Here is a 17,059-nt window from a genome sequence, read left to right as displayed (position 1 = left end):
TTTTTTATCTGCCGCTGGCACACGGCTGCTGGCCTCCGAACAACAAATTATACAAATAATTAACACCTCACACGACATCAGCTAAATAAGAAGGAAGAGGGCAAAACTAAAACCAAAAACAAAACGAGAAATCACGCAGTAGGTAGAGGAAGAAAGACAGTAGATGGTCCGAATCTCTCACTTAACAATTTCTTTTTTTTTCTGTTTCTGTTTCTCTTTTTCTTTTTTTCTTTTTTGCCCCCCTCACTTTCTTTAGATGTTATTCATCCCCCACGACCCTCACATGTTGTCGGGCCGAATCCATCTCATGAAAAAGTTTCTGCAGCATGTCACGGAGCACTGCATTCTCCTTGTAAAGAGCCGATATCTCCTCCTGCATTGATATGAATCCACCGGTATCCACCACAAGGGAGCCACGCTTTATTTCCTCCGATGAAACAAGCTTGAAATTGGCGGCACCGGGCGGAAGTTTCTCTTCGGATGTTGAGGGTGTTGTCACCTGCTCAAGGACTGATGCGATGGAGGAGGGAGACGTGCTGCCGCCGTTAGATCCACATAATGTCCACATGTGCAAATTCCCTCGAAGAGCTACTAAGCACGGTTGCAATCTAGGAAACACACCAACCACAGCTTCGCACAGTGGAAGTACAGTAGTACTGATCAACAACAACTGCGCTTCCGCAACCGCTCTCATATTGTATGGAACCTCAATACTCTCCTCGCCAAACTCATTTCTGAAGCGCATCTGGTGTTGGTATAAACTAAACCTCTCATTTGCCCAGTACTTGTTCACGGAAGCACTGCGCATAGTAAAGGCATGGTGGGCAAGTGCAACGAGCAACCGAATGAGCTGATGGCGAACCGGTGGGTCATGCAGTCGTGAAGAAATGTTGCTGACCGCCTCAATTCCACTAGTGTACATGAGACTCTCCAGTTGGTACAACGACACCTGTGGTAGCAGAAGGGCCTTCATCGTCTGGAAAAGAAGTGCACGATCCTCCGCTTCCCAAAGCGCCGCGAAGTCAAACCGGCTGCGCTCCATCAGCCGACAGATGGTTTCATAACTACAGCTATGTTCCAGTAGCAGAGGTTCACAAGAATCCGAGCTGCCACCAGCACAACTGTTCGAGTAAACATCTAATGACCTGCACCCCTCACTTGAAGGAGTGACATAAACGTACATAGCACATAATGCAGACGTAATGGAAGCAATGATTTCCACATCAGCCATGTGCTCCACCATTCCCGAATGGAACAGAAGACTATAGAAGAACTGCAAACTGTCCGCTGCACGATCGGCGTTATGGAAGGGGACATCCACAAACCCATTCTGAAAGTGAAGCAGTAGTCGCTTCCACGCAGTTAAGGATAAATCCGGTTTTGGCATGTTGTTGAAGGCCCCAGAGTCCAGAGCAATGGCGCAGCCAACGTGGAAAAGCAGCCCTGGAGACCTCAAACTACTATGCTCATGCGCCACCGAGAAAATATCAACGGTTGTATCGCTAATCACGTGTAAGAGACCGGTAATAGAAACATTCGAAGCAGCATCACCACCTTCAGCGAGATCATGGTCACAGCCACGGGAAAGAAGTGGTCCGCACCACGGCCTCATTGCTTCACTTGTCGAGCTTAGCGATGGCTGTGGCGCAGCCGTGGAGCCGACTGTTAGCATGCCACCGCAATACTTTAACTCTCCCACTTCAGATTGAAGCATCTCCCGCTCCGTCCCCACAACTTTCACACGCAGCTCCGCTTCATCTAACGCATCATTCACTACTCTGAGCTGCGCCCGCAGCTCATCCCGCTCCTTGGTGATGCGATCCAACGAGAGTCGCAGCGCTTCCGCATCGTGCTCCACTACAGCTCTCCGGAGGGAATCCTCAGACATCTTGGGCATGGTCCCATCGCTCATTCCCGGCACGTCCCGCTTTACGCCAGAGGCCTCGATAACGGTGATACCCTCCTGGTCAGCTAACGCCAAGGGAGAATTGGCCTCATCACGCACTATTCTACGCTCTTCTTGCAAGCTTTGCACACTGCCATCGTGTACTGCACGTTTATCCATCATACGTGAAAGTGTCTCCTCCAACTCCGCGCACCGACACTCACATTGCATGCGCACCTCCACCGCATCAGATAACTCCGTGGCGAGCGACTTGACATCGTCCTCGAGCTTGCAGATGAGGGCATCCCTCCTTTCCATAGCGTGCTTTTGTCCCCTCCAAGCCGCCTGAAGTCTATACGCGATGTCGAAAAGACACTCACACCACTCCCGCTGGTCCGTGTCTATACATGTAAGGACCCGTGACAGCAACATGCTTGTCTCCCTAAAGCTAACATTTTCTCGAGATGCGCAGCCGCTCCACTCTTCAAGGTGGCTTTCAATGAAGTAAAGTATGTCGCGAGCGGTGCTCCACTCGTCAGCGCCATTGTGACAGGCGGACTCCATACGTACCTCCAGCTCTGGAAACAATGCGATGGCGGTACTCACAAGTTGCTGTACCACATCATCCAACTCTGCAGCGATAGATGAACTCCGGAACGCCCCAATGAAACTTCCTGGGCTTTCAAGCTCTTCATTCTTAGATCCGCGGTCTGTTCTATCCCTCAAACCCATTCGGCGAGCTCCAAAGGGAGTGGACCGAACGCAACTTGTGGCAGGCTTTTCGGCGACCACATCATCCGCAACAGTTGCATGTTGATGCCTCTTGTTTATCGACATCTCAGCTCGTATTTCCTTGATGGTGTCTTCCTGCTTAATGCAGAGGAGTTCAAGTCTGTGGTTCTCATTCAGAAGCTCCTTCATCCGCCGCTGGGACGAGGTGAGCAAAAACATGACTGTACTCTCCTTGGACACGCCACTATTCTGTAGTAGATGTAAGCTGAGCGTATCGGGGCGGTCCAGTGAAGGCGCTTGTGACGCGACAACACTACTGAGTGACTGCCGCAAGCTACTGATACGTTGCAGCGCATCGAGTGGGAGGGTTGCGGGTGTCGGAGACGTGGCACATATCCCTGTCATTCCCGTGGATGTATAACACGGCATCGGCAGCTGCTGCCGAGCCACCCGCTTGTGAGACATAAAAGTGAGCTGCAAAGGTGAGAAGGGAGGAACAAAAGTAAGACAAACGGGACTAATATGTATCCCTTACGTGTGTGTCATTGAAACGGATGAGGGAAAAAAAGAGAAATGGATTGGAAGCAATAACGCACCTGCTTTCAACAAAATCACAATCGACAACGGCAGATAACAAATCCATGGCTTAACGATGTGAGGACAAGCACACAGCAAATGGCAATAATAAGAAACAACTAAATATGGAGGGATACCTCGCATGATGATCCAAAACTAAAGTCACAAAACCAATGTGCAAAAAATAATATCTCCATTAGGTTCTACCACACACACACAAAAAAAAAAAAGATAAGCAGACGGCCGATTATGTAAATGCTGTATGACGCACTGAAAAGCCACTAGACAATCCCCATAATCTTCATTTACTCTAAATTAAGAGCACGAACTAACCTTTAAATATCTCTCAATAAGATCCTAGAGAACATGTAACTCAATTAATCACAAACTTGCAACAACAACAACCATCCAACTCAACTATAAAAACAATAACCCCAGCGACACAGAAAGGCTACAGATATAAATTCGAAAACTACTGCTTCACTGACCACTGAATCTCGAAGCAAATAAGAGCTAAAAGATGAAAAAAAACTACATAAACACCACAAAGCTACAAAAGAGACCACATAACCACAAATCAAACCTCAACGTCGCCACTAAAGGAACTACACTTCAGCGATCCAACAACAGACGCAGCACATCCAAACACATCATAAACTCACAAAAGCATCAGGTCACCATTCCAGTATAAATCAACGCAATTACAGACAAGGAAATAACTTGTAACTCATTTTGCAACAGCTGCGCCCAACCCCAGACACCACTTCGCATCAAACCTCCGGCCACGTGCCATTACAAAAAAAAACACACAAACTTTTAAGAAATTCCTTTAATTACCGTTAACCCACACGTATAGTAAACTAACAGTTCTCACCGACTATAAGTTGTCAGTCTTCACCAGCGTCTGGCTTCAAATACACGCAGCCAATACACATCACGTCATGACACTTCTTTACCTACACAAACCCTGAAGCAATAAGGATAAGAGAAGGAACGAAACAACAAAATTAGTAGAATGTGTGGCAGAAATTAGGGCGCATGTATAGAACCCCACCGTTAGCAACAAACATTATTAAGCTTCGATAAAGCTAAAACCCGCAACGACACGACAGCAATAATAGGGGGGAAATATCTTATATTCTAAATAAAGGAAAACTCCCTTCGAGATTGTCGCGTACGGCATCCAGCTGGGGCAAAGAAGGAAGAAGAAAAAATCATCGGAGGTTACCCGCAAAGCGACGATACAACCCCGATTCATCCGTAACAACAAAAGCAAGCTACTACACTTAACAGTACAGCAAAATAAGGATACAACACGAAGCGGCGTACACTAAACAATTAATCAGCAACAACAAAATAAATTAAAAATAAAAACCACAAAGAAAAAATTTTTAAACAAATATTAAAAAACAGAAAAACATTACTTGGCCTCATAAAAAACAGTGTCCCCACAACATCCAGGAAAAAAAAACTAGTGCCTTCCCACAATATTCAACGATTAACATAAAAAACAACTACACAGCATAATATACTGCCGATCCAGTACCAAGTACAACAGCCACAACACCAACAAAAAGAAGGAGATAAGTACCAAAGAAATCAATATTACCAACTTTTTCCCTCGTGAAGCCACCTGAGTACATGTAGAACAACGGAGGCAACACAAGTCCGATATGACCACCACAGAAAGCACCAACGAGACCAAAAACAGTGGATGCTTTCGGAATGAAGAGTCCCACTAGTAGAGCCGCTAAAGTAATAGACGTCACAATAAGGGAATGCTTCCAGTAAGGTACAGTATCAACATGCCAACCCGTACAATGGTACAGCGCATCACGCATTGGTATGATGTGCAAAGCAAAGGCAACACAAACCTTGGCAGCAACCCCAATGTACGCAATTGCAACGGCAACATTCTCACCTGGATCATATAGAGACAGCACTGTGTCAATGGCATCCCCTCCAAACTCCAAATAACCAAATAAACCAACCAGGAAGTAAAGCACAGCACACATTGACATGCCGACAGTACCATATATTGTGAAGCGTTGCGGCGACCGGTGTTTCATCTCACGGAATATTTCAAATGCGTTCGACTGGCAGATAAATGAGAAGAGAAATAGTGATAAGCCATCTAAAGCGCTATTTCCAGTGCGCATGTACACGATGCCATCAGCGACACCCTCATTAATGATCTTATTAATGGAATGGCCAATAACAACACATGAAAAATACACAATAAACATCACACCCACAAAGGATAAGTGGCGCAATGAATTAACCTGCTTGGGAATGCACATAGGCAAGATAATCACCAACCACACCATGGATGTCATTAGCCGATTACCACTCTCTGATTTCAAATATTCCGGAACACCATCACGACTAAATAGAGCTCTCAAAATGATACCAATAATGATGATGTAAGCAACGTTACCTCCAAAGCACATCGCTATCATAAGCGCTGCCGCGTAGTAGCCAGCAAGTGGACCCATCACCATCCGCGCAGCTTCTCCGTAATTACGCGATCCCGTCTTCACTGCAACCTTTGCAAGAAGATTAAGAGAGTACACCGTGCCAACCGCAACGCAAACAAGGTAAATGCAGGACATAACAATCCCACTCAAATTGAAACCAGTCGGAAGTGAGCAAATGCCAGCACCCAATGTAGCAGAGGCCAGGTTCAGGGCACAGGACCACAATCCACCATGGGGAATAAACTTCTCAAGAAGTACGGTGAAAAGCGAGGGTTTCACTTCCTTTACCACATCATCCTGGCCTTTCTGAGTTACATCAAGTGCAATAGCGTCAGAAGATAATTTTACATCACCAGCGTGAGCAAAAGGATCCGTGTCACGACGGCCCCTGTCATTGCCCCCGCTGGATTGATTCGTCATATTGGTAGCGTATTATGATACGAACCTTACGCTTCAAGATAGTAATATAACATCCAAGTGAAAACGAAGAGATTTTGAAAGACATACCAGAAAGAAGATAATAAATACATCTGCAGCAAACTCTATACAAAGTGCTGGAAGTCAATAGGAAGTCGACAAACAAAGAGATGTGTACTGCAAACAAAAAACGGAACCAGTAACTCAAACACAGATATCCGATCTCGTTACACGTTACCACAACGTCTTGCCCCTGATCTTTTCCTCCAACAGTTGAATCACTAAGACTGACAAAAGAGAAGAGATACAACAATAACCCAGTTGACAGCAGCAGTGACACTAGGGGAGGAATAATGCTAAGTTTACCCCGATAATAATGATAACAATAACAACAAGTGTGGAAAGGGACGCCAACCGTTGTGTGTGCTCTCTCCTTTTGGGGAAAATGGAAACAAAAGGGAGTACGACAAAGGAATAACTGGATTCAGTTATCATAAAGAAACGACATATATAATTTTCACAAAAGAATGTAATAATAGTGATAAATCACTGACAAGATGTGGGAGCAACTGAAAGATGAAGATCCATAGAAATATTGCTACTGCAAAGAAAATGAAAGAAATCACAGCCCATTAAATATTACACGGTACAAATATATAAATAAATATTTGCGCATGTGGATATACACAAGCAATACCTAGAAATAAAGTATGTGTACACCAAGAACATACCCGCGTAGAAATCATCATCATACTACGGCACCGTGTTGTATATTGTTGAAACCGTGCCAAATACAACAGCCACAACACCAACAAAAAGAAGGAGATAAGCGCCAAAGAAATCAATATTACCAACTTTTTCCCTCGTGAAGCCACCTGAGTACATGTAGAACAACGGAGGCAACACAAGTCCGATATGACCACCACAGAAAGCACCAACGAGACCAAAAACAGTGGATGCTTTCGGAATGAAGAGTCCAATAATCAGTGAGGTAAAGTTAATAGTTACAACCACAACAACATGCTTCCAATACGGTACAGTATCAACATGCCAACCCACACAATGGTACAGACCGTCACGTATGGGAATAGCGTGTAGAGCATGAGCAACTGTTATTTTAATTGCAACCCCAATGTACGCAATTGCAAGGGCAACATTCTCACCTGGATCATATAGAGACAGCACTGTGTCAATGGCATCCCCTCCAAACTCCAAATAACCAAATAAACCAACCAGGAAGTAAAGCACAGCACATATTGACATGCCGACAGTACCATATATTGTGAAGCGTTGCGGCGACCGGTGTTTCATCTCACGGAATATTTCAAATGCGTTCGACTGGCAGATAAATGAGAAGAGAAATAGTGATAAGCCATCTAAAGCGCTATTTCCAGTGCGCATGTACACGATGCCATCAGCGACACCCTCATTAATGATCTTATTAATGGAATGGCCAATAACAACACATGAAAAATACACAATAAACATCACACCCACAAAGGATAAGTGGCGCAATGAATTAACCTGCTTGGGAATGCACATAGGCAAGATAATCACCAACCACACCATGGATGTCATTAGCCGATTACCACTTTCTGATTTCAAATATTCCGGAACACCATCACGATTGAGCACAGCCTTCAAAATGATACCAATAATGATGATGTAAGCAACGTTACCTCCAAAGCACATCGCTATCATAAGCGCTGCCGCGTAGTAACCAGTAAGTGGACCCATCACCATCCGCGCAGCTTCTCCGTAATTACGCGATCCCGTCTTCACTGCAACCTTTGCAAGAAGATTAAGAGAGTACACCGTGCCAACCGCAACGCAAACAAGGTAAATGCAGGACATAACAATCCCACTCAAATTGAAACCAGTCGGAAGTGAGCAAATGCCAGCACCCAATGTAGCAGAGGCCAGGTTCAGGGCACAGGACCACAATCCACCATGGGGAATAAACTTCTCAAGAAGTACGGTGAAAAGCGAGGGTTTCACTTCCTTTACCACATCATCCTGGCCTTTCTGAGTTACATCAAGTGCAATAGCGTCAGAAGATAATTTTACATCACCAGCGTGAGCAAAAGGATCCGTGTCACGACGGCCCCTGTCATTGCCCCCGCTGGATTGATTCGTCATATTGGTAGCGTATTATGATACGAACCTTACGCTTCAAGATAGTAATATAACATCCAAGTGAAAACGAAGAGATTTTGAAAGACATACCAGAAAGAAGATAATAAATACATCTGTAGCAAACTCTATACAAAGTGCTGGAAGTCAATAGGAAGTCGACAGACAAAGAGATGTGTACTGCAAACAAAAAACGGAACCAGTAACTCAAACACAGATATCCGATCTCGTTACACGTTACCACAACGTCTTGCCCCTGATCTTTTCCTCCAACAGTTGAATCACTAAGACTGACAAAAGAGAAGAGATACAACAATAACCCAGTTGACAGCAGCAGTGACACTAGGGGAGGAATAATGCTAAGTTTACCCCGATAATAATGATAACAATAACAACAAGTGTGGAAAGGGACGCCAACCGTTGTGTGTGCTCTCTCCTTTTGGGGAAAATGGAAACAAAAGGGAGTACGACAAATGAATAACTGGATTCAGTTATCATAAAGAAACGACATATATAATTTTCACAAAAGAATGTAATAATAGTGATAAATCACTGACAAGATGTGGGAGCAACCGAAAGATGAAGATCCATAGAAATATTGCTACTGCAAAGAAAATGAAAGAAATCACAACCCATTAAATATTACACGGTACAAATATATAAATATATATTTGCGCATGTGGATATACACAAGCAATACCTATGGATAAAAAATAAAGTATGTGTGCACCAAGAACATACTCGCGTAGAAATCATCATCATACTACGGCACCGTGTTGTATATTGTTGAAACCGTGCCAAATACAACAGCCACAACACCAACAAAAAGAAGGAGATAAGTGCCAAAGAAATCAATATTACCAACTTTTTCCCTCGTGAAGCCACCTGAGTACATGTAGAACAACGGAGGCAACACAAGTCCGATATGACCACCACAGAAAGCACCAACGAGACCAAAAACAGTGGATGCTTTCGGAATGAAGAGTCCCATTAGTAGAGCCGCTAAAGTAATAGACGTCACAATAAGGGAATGCTTCCAGTACGGTACAGTATCAACATGCCAACCCGTACAATGGTACAGCGCATCACGCATTGGTATGATGTGCAAAGCAAAGGCAACACAAACCTTGGCAGCAACCCCAATGTACGCAATTGCAACGGCAACATTCTCACCTGGATCATATAGAGACAGCACTGTGTCAATGGCATCCCCTCCAAACTCCAAATAACCAAATAAACCAACCAGGAAGTAAAGCACAGCACACATTGACATGCCGACAGTACCATATATTGTGAAGCGTTGCGGCGACCGGTGTTTCATCTCACGGAATATTTCAAATGCGTTCGGCTGGCAGATAAATGAGAAGAGAAATAGTGATAAGCCATCTAAAGCGCTATTTCCAGTGCGCATGTACACGATGCCATCAGCGACACCCTCATTAATGATCTTATTAATGGAATGGCCAATAACAACACATGAAAAATACACAATAAACATCACACCCACAAAGGATAAGTGGCGCAATGAATTAACCTGCTTGGGAATGCACATAGGCAAGATAATCACCAACCACACCATGGATGTCATTAGCCGATTACCACTCTCTGATTTCAAATATTCCGGAACACCATCACGATTGAGCACAGCCTTCAAAATGATACCAATAATGATGATGTAAGCAACGGAGCCGCCAAAGCACATCACTATCATAAGCGCTGCCGTGTAGTAACCAGCAAGTGGACCCATCACTGCTTTGGCAGCTTCTCCGTAATTACGCGATCCCGTCTTCACTGCAACCTTTGCAAGAAGATTAAGAGAGTACACCGTGCCAACCGCAACGCAAACAAGGTAAATGCAGGACATAACAATCCCACTCAAATTGAAACCTGCAGGCAGTGAGCAAATGCCAGCACCCAATGTAGCAGAGGCCAGGTTCAGGGCACAGGACCACAATCCACCATGGGGAATAAACTTCTCAAGAAGTACGGTGAAAAGCGAGGGTTTCACTTCCTTTACCACATCAACATGCTCCTGCTGCGAAGGATCGAAAGCAGCGACCTCAGAAGGAATTGGATCGCTGCCGTCAACAAATGGATCGGTAGTGGCTCCCTTTCCATCATTCGGATGCTTTTTGGTGGCTCGCATCTCACTTCCACTACGCAAGGAATAATGTGACCTAACCTATTGGAATTGTGATAACAAGCAATTAAACACGAAAGGTGAACATGTGCATTGGAAAAAGGGAAAGCAGCAAAGTGTAATGCTGCTCACATCGCAAGAAAACAAAATCCCACTGCAACAATAGAAGCACTGTCAGTATAACAACGCACAGTTAATTTCTCTACGCCATCGAACCATGAAACGGCAACAGAAGGAGGGGATGGTTACTGTTAACCCACACGTATAGTAAACTAACAGTTCTTACCGACTATAAGCTGTCAGTCTTCACCAGCGTCTGGCTTCAAATACACGCAGCCAATACACATCACGTCATGGCACTTCTTTACCTACACAAACCCTGAAGCAATAAGGATAAGAGAAGGAACGAAACAACAAAATTAGTAGAATGTGTGGCAGAAATTAGGGCGCATGTATAGGCATCACTCGACGACAATCTCGGTTACAGACATAATGACAACATGGCAAATGCGAGACAGGAATACAAAAAAACAAACGAGAAATAGACTTAAAAACTCCAAAGAAATCAAAAACAAATATATAAAGAATATATATAAAGGAAATATATAAAGGAAATATATAAGAAATTTACTTATTGTGTGTAGGGGTCCGTAATCGTTCCAAACGGTAGGAAGCCACGAATCTATGGAAAGAGGAATACCAGCGAAAAAGAAATTTAGCACAAGGAGGGAAAAACATACGTCATCACAGTATCCGAAAAGAACCTTAATACAATACATTTATTTTTTCAACTGAAAACCGAATAGCTTTGTGTTCACCTTCCCTTTACTTCATAGAAATATATATATAGGAAATAACTATCATGCTGAAGAAACAGTAAGCGTTCCTCATCATCCTACACAAACTATGATCTTAAACGATAATTTACTAACTATGTGGAAGAGCTGAAAGCGTTCTCATCCCGCCTCCCGCGCTTTCCTTCGCTAAGTCCTACCCCATGGCAAGTAACCCTCGAGACGCCCCATCGGCCGGATTTATCCCGGAATGTACGTAGCTCCATATGGCACTTATCCGTTCTTGTCGTAATATCCTGTTTTTTGCAGATGCCTATCGCACTAGGGCGCTTGAATGCGTGTTGCCTTTTCTCATAATATGCATTACAGCAGTGTTATCCACACATATGTGCAATGGCCCATCGAAACGCCCCCGAATCGCTAACAATGCGAATTGAATCGCTCGCACTTCTCCTTATGATATCATATGAGGTGCCGTTTCCCAGGAGCCTCCTGCTATTATAATCTCTCCTGTACCTTTAAATGACATCCCTCCCCATCCCTGCACGGAGGCATCTGTCACCAGCGTGGCCGTAGTGGGCTGAGCCTGTGGTGGAACCACTGGCACATTTTTCAACAACTCGCTCATCCACTGCTTCTCCAGCTTCAATACACTTTTTGGCAGAAAAACCAAATCGGAGGGGTTTACCAAACCCATATTTAGGCGAGATAAACGCCAACGCATCATTTAAAAGAAAGTATAGTAAGAAAAAAGTGGTTCTCCCCTAACCCCAGCCGCATATATCATGCAGAATACAACTCTCTCCATCTGTTGTATGGTCGCTACCTCGAGTGGAGCCGATTCTCGAATCCGCCGCATTGTCTTTGCATTCAACAAAACCGTCTGTTTGTCATGCTCAAATAAAAACCCGATAAATTCGTAACGTGTTGCCATTTCTTTGCTCATCAACATTTACTCCGCACTCTTTCATATTTTTAGCAATGTGGTCCCCCCATTCCTTGACCGTTTTGTGTGGTCTACTGATACGGATGTTGTCGATCCATGTGTGCGCCCTCAATTCGTTGGTGGCCGCATATTGTGGTTTCGCTGCCCCAGGATCTCCTGCCAAAACTCTCGTGATGTCTTTACAATTTCATGACTTCATTTATTAACCAATTGGAGTTGATTCAATTCTACGAGTTCCCCACTTTTCTGTGCAACAGCGGAGACACACTCAAATGTCTTTTGTGGCATGTTCATCCGGAAAAAAAGAAGCCTTTAAATCAAACAACCCTGCGGATTCATCATAAACTGCACTTAGATATTGGGATATATATCCCAACGGGACTTCGGCCTCGTAATCATTTTTGGCATTTTTTACCTTGGACCAAGCAATAAATCGGCGTCTTTTTCCTGCCGACTTCTACTCCACAACTGAAAAAGGTATGACCCATCCCTTTGTAGGAAGATCCGAAGGTTGGCTTATAACACCTGCTTCTTTTATGATTACAGCGTCTTTTTCCGCAATCCGCAAATGTGACTCCCTGTCTCTTTCTTTCGATTTTCCTTCTGTGGCAATCTTCAAGTTCCATACCTTCTCAAACCGTTGCCGCGTCTCCTCCTTCATTCGTCTTCGTACCCGTTCTAAATACAATGTGCCCACATTTACTTCCTGAAGAGGCAATGTCATCTCTTCTTCCTTAGACGCCACCCGTGGTCCTTGCGAACGTCGTGTGATGCTATGCCCTTGAAAATGTTTTACTCCTGGTTACTAAAGCTATCCCTGCTTGGCGGGAATTATCTGGCATATCCCATGGTAAATCTGTTTTTCCCCTTTTCAGGGGTTTTACATCAGCACAGTCATGCGCAACTCCGACTTGTTGATGGTGGCGGTCCATAGACACAGATAGCGTCCTACCGTGCTTCGAGGAAGCTCCTGAGGGTTTGTGTGCTTTCCCAATTGTGTTAATAATATTGAATCGAGGGCGTGTGTTTTTACGCCACTAATGCCAACTCTGGGTGTGCCAAAGCCCCTCTCTTTATTGAATGTGCAGTCACCCCAAATGGGCAGAATATTGTTTCCATTCCCTTCGTTGTAATGGCTATGAGCTTTTCACTACCCTCCATTTCCCTGATTACCCTTCGGATCCTTCCTGCATCTTCTCCGCTTATCACCACATACTTCGCGGTTCTGTGTGTGTCGCTTTTGAATGTCTTTGGGAGTGCTCCTCAGTTTACCACTATGGCATCATCTTTTTTGTCTTGTGGATGGAGCACAAAATTCTCTTGTTGTAGCTCTGCTATTTCTCCCCATCTGCTAGCTGTGATTCAGGATAGTCTTAAAGCTACTCGATCCCGCTCCAGTGTTAAAGTGTCGCATACGAGATCGAGCTCCCAACGCAACATGGGTCAAGCCTGTTTTATGGTATTTCCCCCTGTCATTCTGCATAGTCCGGCTACAAATACATTCGCGCTGGTGTATGCTCTGCGGCTAGTAATGATAGTAGTGTCCTTGTGTACTGTATGGTGGTGCTCTTTGCCAGTTGCAAACTTACAATAAACAAGGGGATTGTCGTTTCGACAGCCGGTAGTCCGTGTTTGTCTGCAAACGCATAGAACCTTCGGATTATGGACCCTTTCTGTTTGTCCCAAGTTGTGTGTGTCCACATCCTTTTTGCTACTTTGTTTTCTTCTGAAACCAGTGTCACAATATACGAATCGTGCGTAGAAGCTAGAATAACCTTGACGTCGTTCACCGACGACCACCTTGTTGCATGTTTTTAATTTCCATTTGACATTTCCCAGATCTCTTGAAAGGCTCCTCTCATACGTTGAGCTGCTGTCGACTTTTCTGCGCGTAAGGGTCGTACTATTCCCGTCCGTGTCGGGTAACTCATTGGCGGACAAAGGGTAGGAGTAGTAGTAGTTGTTACCGTCCTCCAGTGTAACTTTCTCCGTTGTGTTGGTTTTTTCCCTTGTGGTGGAGTATAGGTAGGGAAATATTAAAGCCCCCAAATTCATTGCTTCTCTCGCCTCTTCAAAAAGCCTTTAGGAAATCTGAGTTTCTAGGCAACACAAAACTTACCATCAATTGCCTCAGCGATCCCAGATCCATTTTCTGTTCGCGGTCAAAGTAAACACCATTAGGGTTTTCATCCTCGATTGTCAGAATTCCATCCACGTGGTATGCATCCCTCGGGTTCTGTACTGGTTCAAAGTCGAAAGAAAAAGATGCTGGTCCCTTTTGGCGAACAGATTCCATAAAAGCCGTGACATTTATTACCCTCTCTCTCTGAAAATCGATCGTGTATGAGGCAGCATCTTTGATATCATAAAACATATTTTTTTCTTTCTAGAACTTACACCCTCTGGCAGGCAGCTGTAAAATATTGGAGAAGACAGTGTATTTATATAAGGAAATTCGTACAAAATAATACCATGTAATCCCATATCCAAAACCATTGGTAACGCAGGGTTTCCAAAAAAAAAAAATGAAAAATGAAAGCAAAAACGTCACGCAAATAAGTCACATGGGTTTCTACACCCAAGACATACCTGCGTGTATATATTGCCTAAACCTTATATATTTCCTTAAAGTTGCCCTTTATGCTCAGTTGGTCCCTTTCTCCTTAAGTTAAAATTAATGCCATCACCATGGCTATTCCCCCTCACCCTTACAGGTTGAGCTGGAGGCCAAACTACCAACCTGTCCCAACAGCACCGGTACAAATTACAATTATTACCGACGCCGTGCAGGCAGCCAAAGGAATGAAAACAAAAATATAAGAAAAGATATTTACCACATTTAATTAATTACTACTTTTTTTGGTTCTATCAAAAGAATTATTTATTGAATCAAGAAATTCTCATTTACACACACAAATTCCTACAGGAGGATTCATAAAGGTTAAACATCCATAGACGCTCCATTTGCAATCTAATGTGTCAAGACAGTGCACCGGCTATGGTCGTTACCGTGCCAAATACAACAGCCACAACACCAACAAAAAGAAGGAGATAAGTGCCAAAGAAATCAATATTACCAACTTTTTCCCTCGTGAAGCCACCTGAGTACATGTAGAACAACGGAGGCAACACAAGTCCGATATGACCACCACAGAAAGCACCAACGAGACCAAAAACAGTGGATGCTTTCGGAATGAAGAGTCCAATAATCAGTGAGGTAAAGTTAATAGTTACAACCACAACAACATGCTTCCAATACGGTACAGTATCAACATGCCAACCCACACAATGGTACAGACCGTCACGTATGGGAATAGAGTGTAGAGCATGAGCAACTGTTATTTTAATTGCAATTCCAATATACGCAATTGCAAGGGCAACATTCTCACCTGGATCATATAGAGACAGCACTGTGTCAACAGATTTCCCTCCAAACTCCAAATAACCAAATAAACCAACCAGGAAGTAAAGCACAGCACACATCACAACACCCACAATACCATATATTGTGAAGCGTTGCGGCGACCGGTGTTTCATCTCACGGAATATTTCAAATGCGTTCGACTGGCAGATAAATGAGAAGAGAAATAGTGATAAGCCATCTAAAGCGCTATTTCCAGTGCGCATGTACACGATGTCATCAGCGACACCCTCATTAATGATCTTATTAATGGAATGGCCAACAATGAAAAATGCGAAATAAGCAATAGCGATCACACCCACAAAGGATAAGTGGCGCAATGAATTAACCCGCTTGGGAATGCACATAGGCAAGATAATCACCAACCACACCATGAATGTCATTAGCCGATTACCACTTTCTGATTTCAAATATTCCGGAACACTATCACGATTGAGCACAGCCTTCAAAATGATACCAATAATGATGATGTAAGCAACGTTACCTCCAAAGCACATCGCTATCATAAGCGCTGCCGCGTAGTAACCAGTAAGTGGACCCATCACCATCCGCGCAGCTTCTCCGTAATTACGCGATCCCGTCTTCACTGCAACCTTTGCAAGAAGATTAAGAGAGTACACCGTGCCAACCGCAACGCAAACAAGGTAAATGCAGGACATAACAATCCCACTCAAATTGAAACCAGTCGGAAGTGAGCAAATGCCAGCACCCAATGTAGCAGAGGCCAGGTTCAGGGCACAGGACCACAATCCACCATGGGGAATAAACTTCTCAAGAAGTACGGCGAAAAGCGAGGGTTTCACTTCCTTTACCACATCATCCTGGCCTTTCTGAGTTACATCAAGTGCAATAGCGTCAGAAGATAATTTTACATCACCAGCGTGAGCAAAAGGATCCGTGTCACGACGGCCCCTGTCATTGCCCCCGCTGGATTGATTCGTCATATTGGTAGCGTATTATGATACGAACCTTACGCTTCAAGATAGTAATATAACATCCAAGTGAAAACGAAGAGATTTTGAAAGACATACCAGAAAGAAGATAATAAATACATCTGTAGCAAACTCTATACAAAGTGCTGGAAGTCAATAGGAAGTCGACAAACAAAGAGATGTGTACTGCAAACAAAAAACGGAACCAGTAACTCAAACACAGATATCCGATCTCGTTACACGTTACCACAACGTCTTGCCCCTGATCTTTTCCTCCAACAGTTGAATCACTAAGACTGACAAAAGAGAAGAGATACAACAATAACCCAGTTGACAGCAGCAGTGACACTAGGGGAGGAATAATGCTAAGTTTAGCCCGATAATAATGATAACAATAACAACAAGTGTGGAAAGGGACACCAACCGTTGTGTGTGCTCTCTCCTTTTGGGGAAAATGGAAACAAAAGGGAGTACGACAAATGAATAACTGGATTCAGTTATCATAAAGAAACGACATATATAATTTTCACAAAAGAATGTAATAATAGTGATAAATCACTGACAAGATGTGGGAGCAACCGAAAGATGAAGATCCATAGAAATATT

At 43.8% G+C, this 17,059-nt stretch overlaps 5 protein-coding genes across 5 annotated transcripts, besides 4 other annotated features; all 5 read right to left on the bottom strand.

Moving 5' to 3' along the window:
* Positions 1–17,059: part of a sequence feature (sequence corresponds to BAC RPCI93-28A12) that runs on past both edges of the window.
* Positions 189–236: a sequence feature (A-rich).
* Positions 260–3,046, bottom strand: Tb927.8.8270 (hypothetical protein, conserved; the record flags this gene model as incomplete). Its single annotated transcript, XM_842557.1, has 1 exon — positions 260–3,046. One exon carries the CDS (start codon positions 3,044–3,046, stop codon positions 260–262), a length of 2,787 nt encoding a protein of 928 aa, XP_847650.1.
* Positions 4,547–4,603: a sequence feature (AT_rich).
* Tb927.8.8260 (amino acid transporter, putative) lies at positions 4,708–6,090 on the bottom strand (the record flags this gene model as incomplete). Its single annotated transcript, XM_842556.1, has 1 exon — positions 4,708–6,090. One exon carries the CDS (start codon positions 6,088–6,090, stop codon positions 4,708–4,710), a length of 1,383 nt encoding a protein of 460 aa, XP_847649.1.
* Tb927.8.8250 (amino acid transporter, putative) lies at positions 6,841–8,226 on the bottom strand (the record flags this gene model as incomplete). The annotated part of the gene is made up of 1 exon (XM_842555.1): positions 6,841–8,226. One exon carries the CDS (start codon positions 8,224–8,226, stop codon positions 6,841–6,843), a length of 1,386 nt encoding a protein of 461 aa, XP_847648.1.
* Tb927.8.8240 (amino acid transporter, putative) lies at positions 8,984–10,366 on the bottom strand (the record flags this gene model as incomplete). The annotated part of the gene is made up of 1 exon (XM_842554.1): positions 8,984–10,366. The coding sequence occupies one exon, from the start codon at positions 10,364–10,366 to the stop codon at positions 8,984–8,986; it is 1,383 nt and encodes a 460-aa protein (XP_847647.1).
* Positions 11,295–14,169: a mobile genetic element.
* On the bottom strand, positions 15,080–16,465 carry Tb927.8.8230 (amino acid transporter, putative; the record flags this gene model as incomplete). The annotated part of the gene is made up of 1 exon (XM_842553.1): positions 15,080–16,465. The coding sequence occupies one exon, from the start codon at positions 16,463–16,465 to the stop codon at positions 15,080–15,082; it is 1,386 nt and encodes a 461-aa protein (XP_847646.1).

Source organism: Trypanosoma brucei, chromosome 8 (assembly GCF_000002445.2).
Source record: "Trypanosoma brucei brucei TREU927 chromosome 8, complete sequence".
Lineage (NCBI taxonomy): Eukaryota > Euglenozoa > Kinetoplastea > Trypanosomatida > Trypanosomatidae > Trypanosoma > Trypanosoma brucei.
This window is presented reverse-complemented; position numbering and strand designations above follow the sequence as displayed.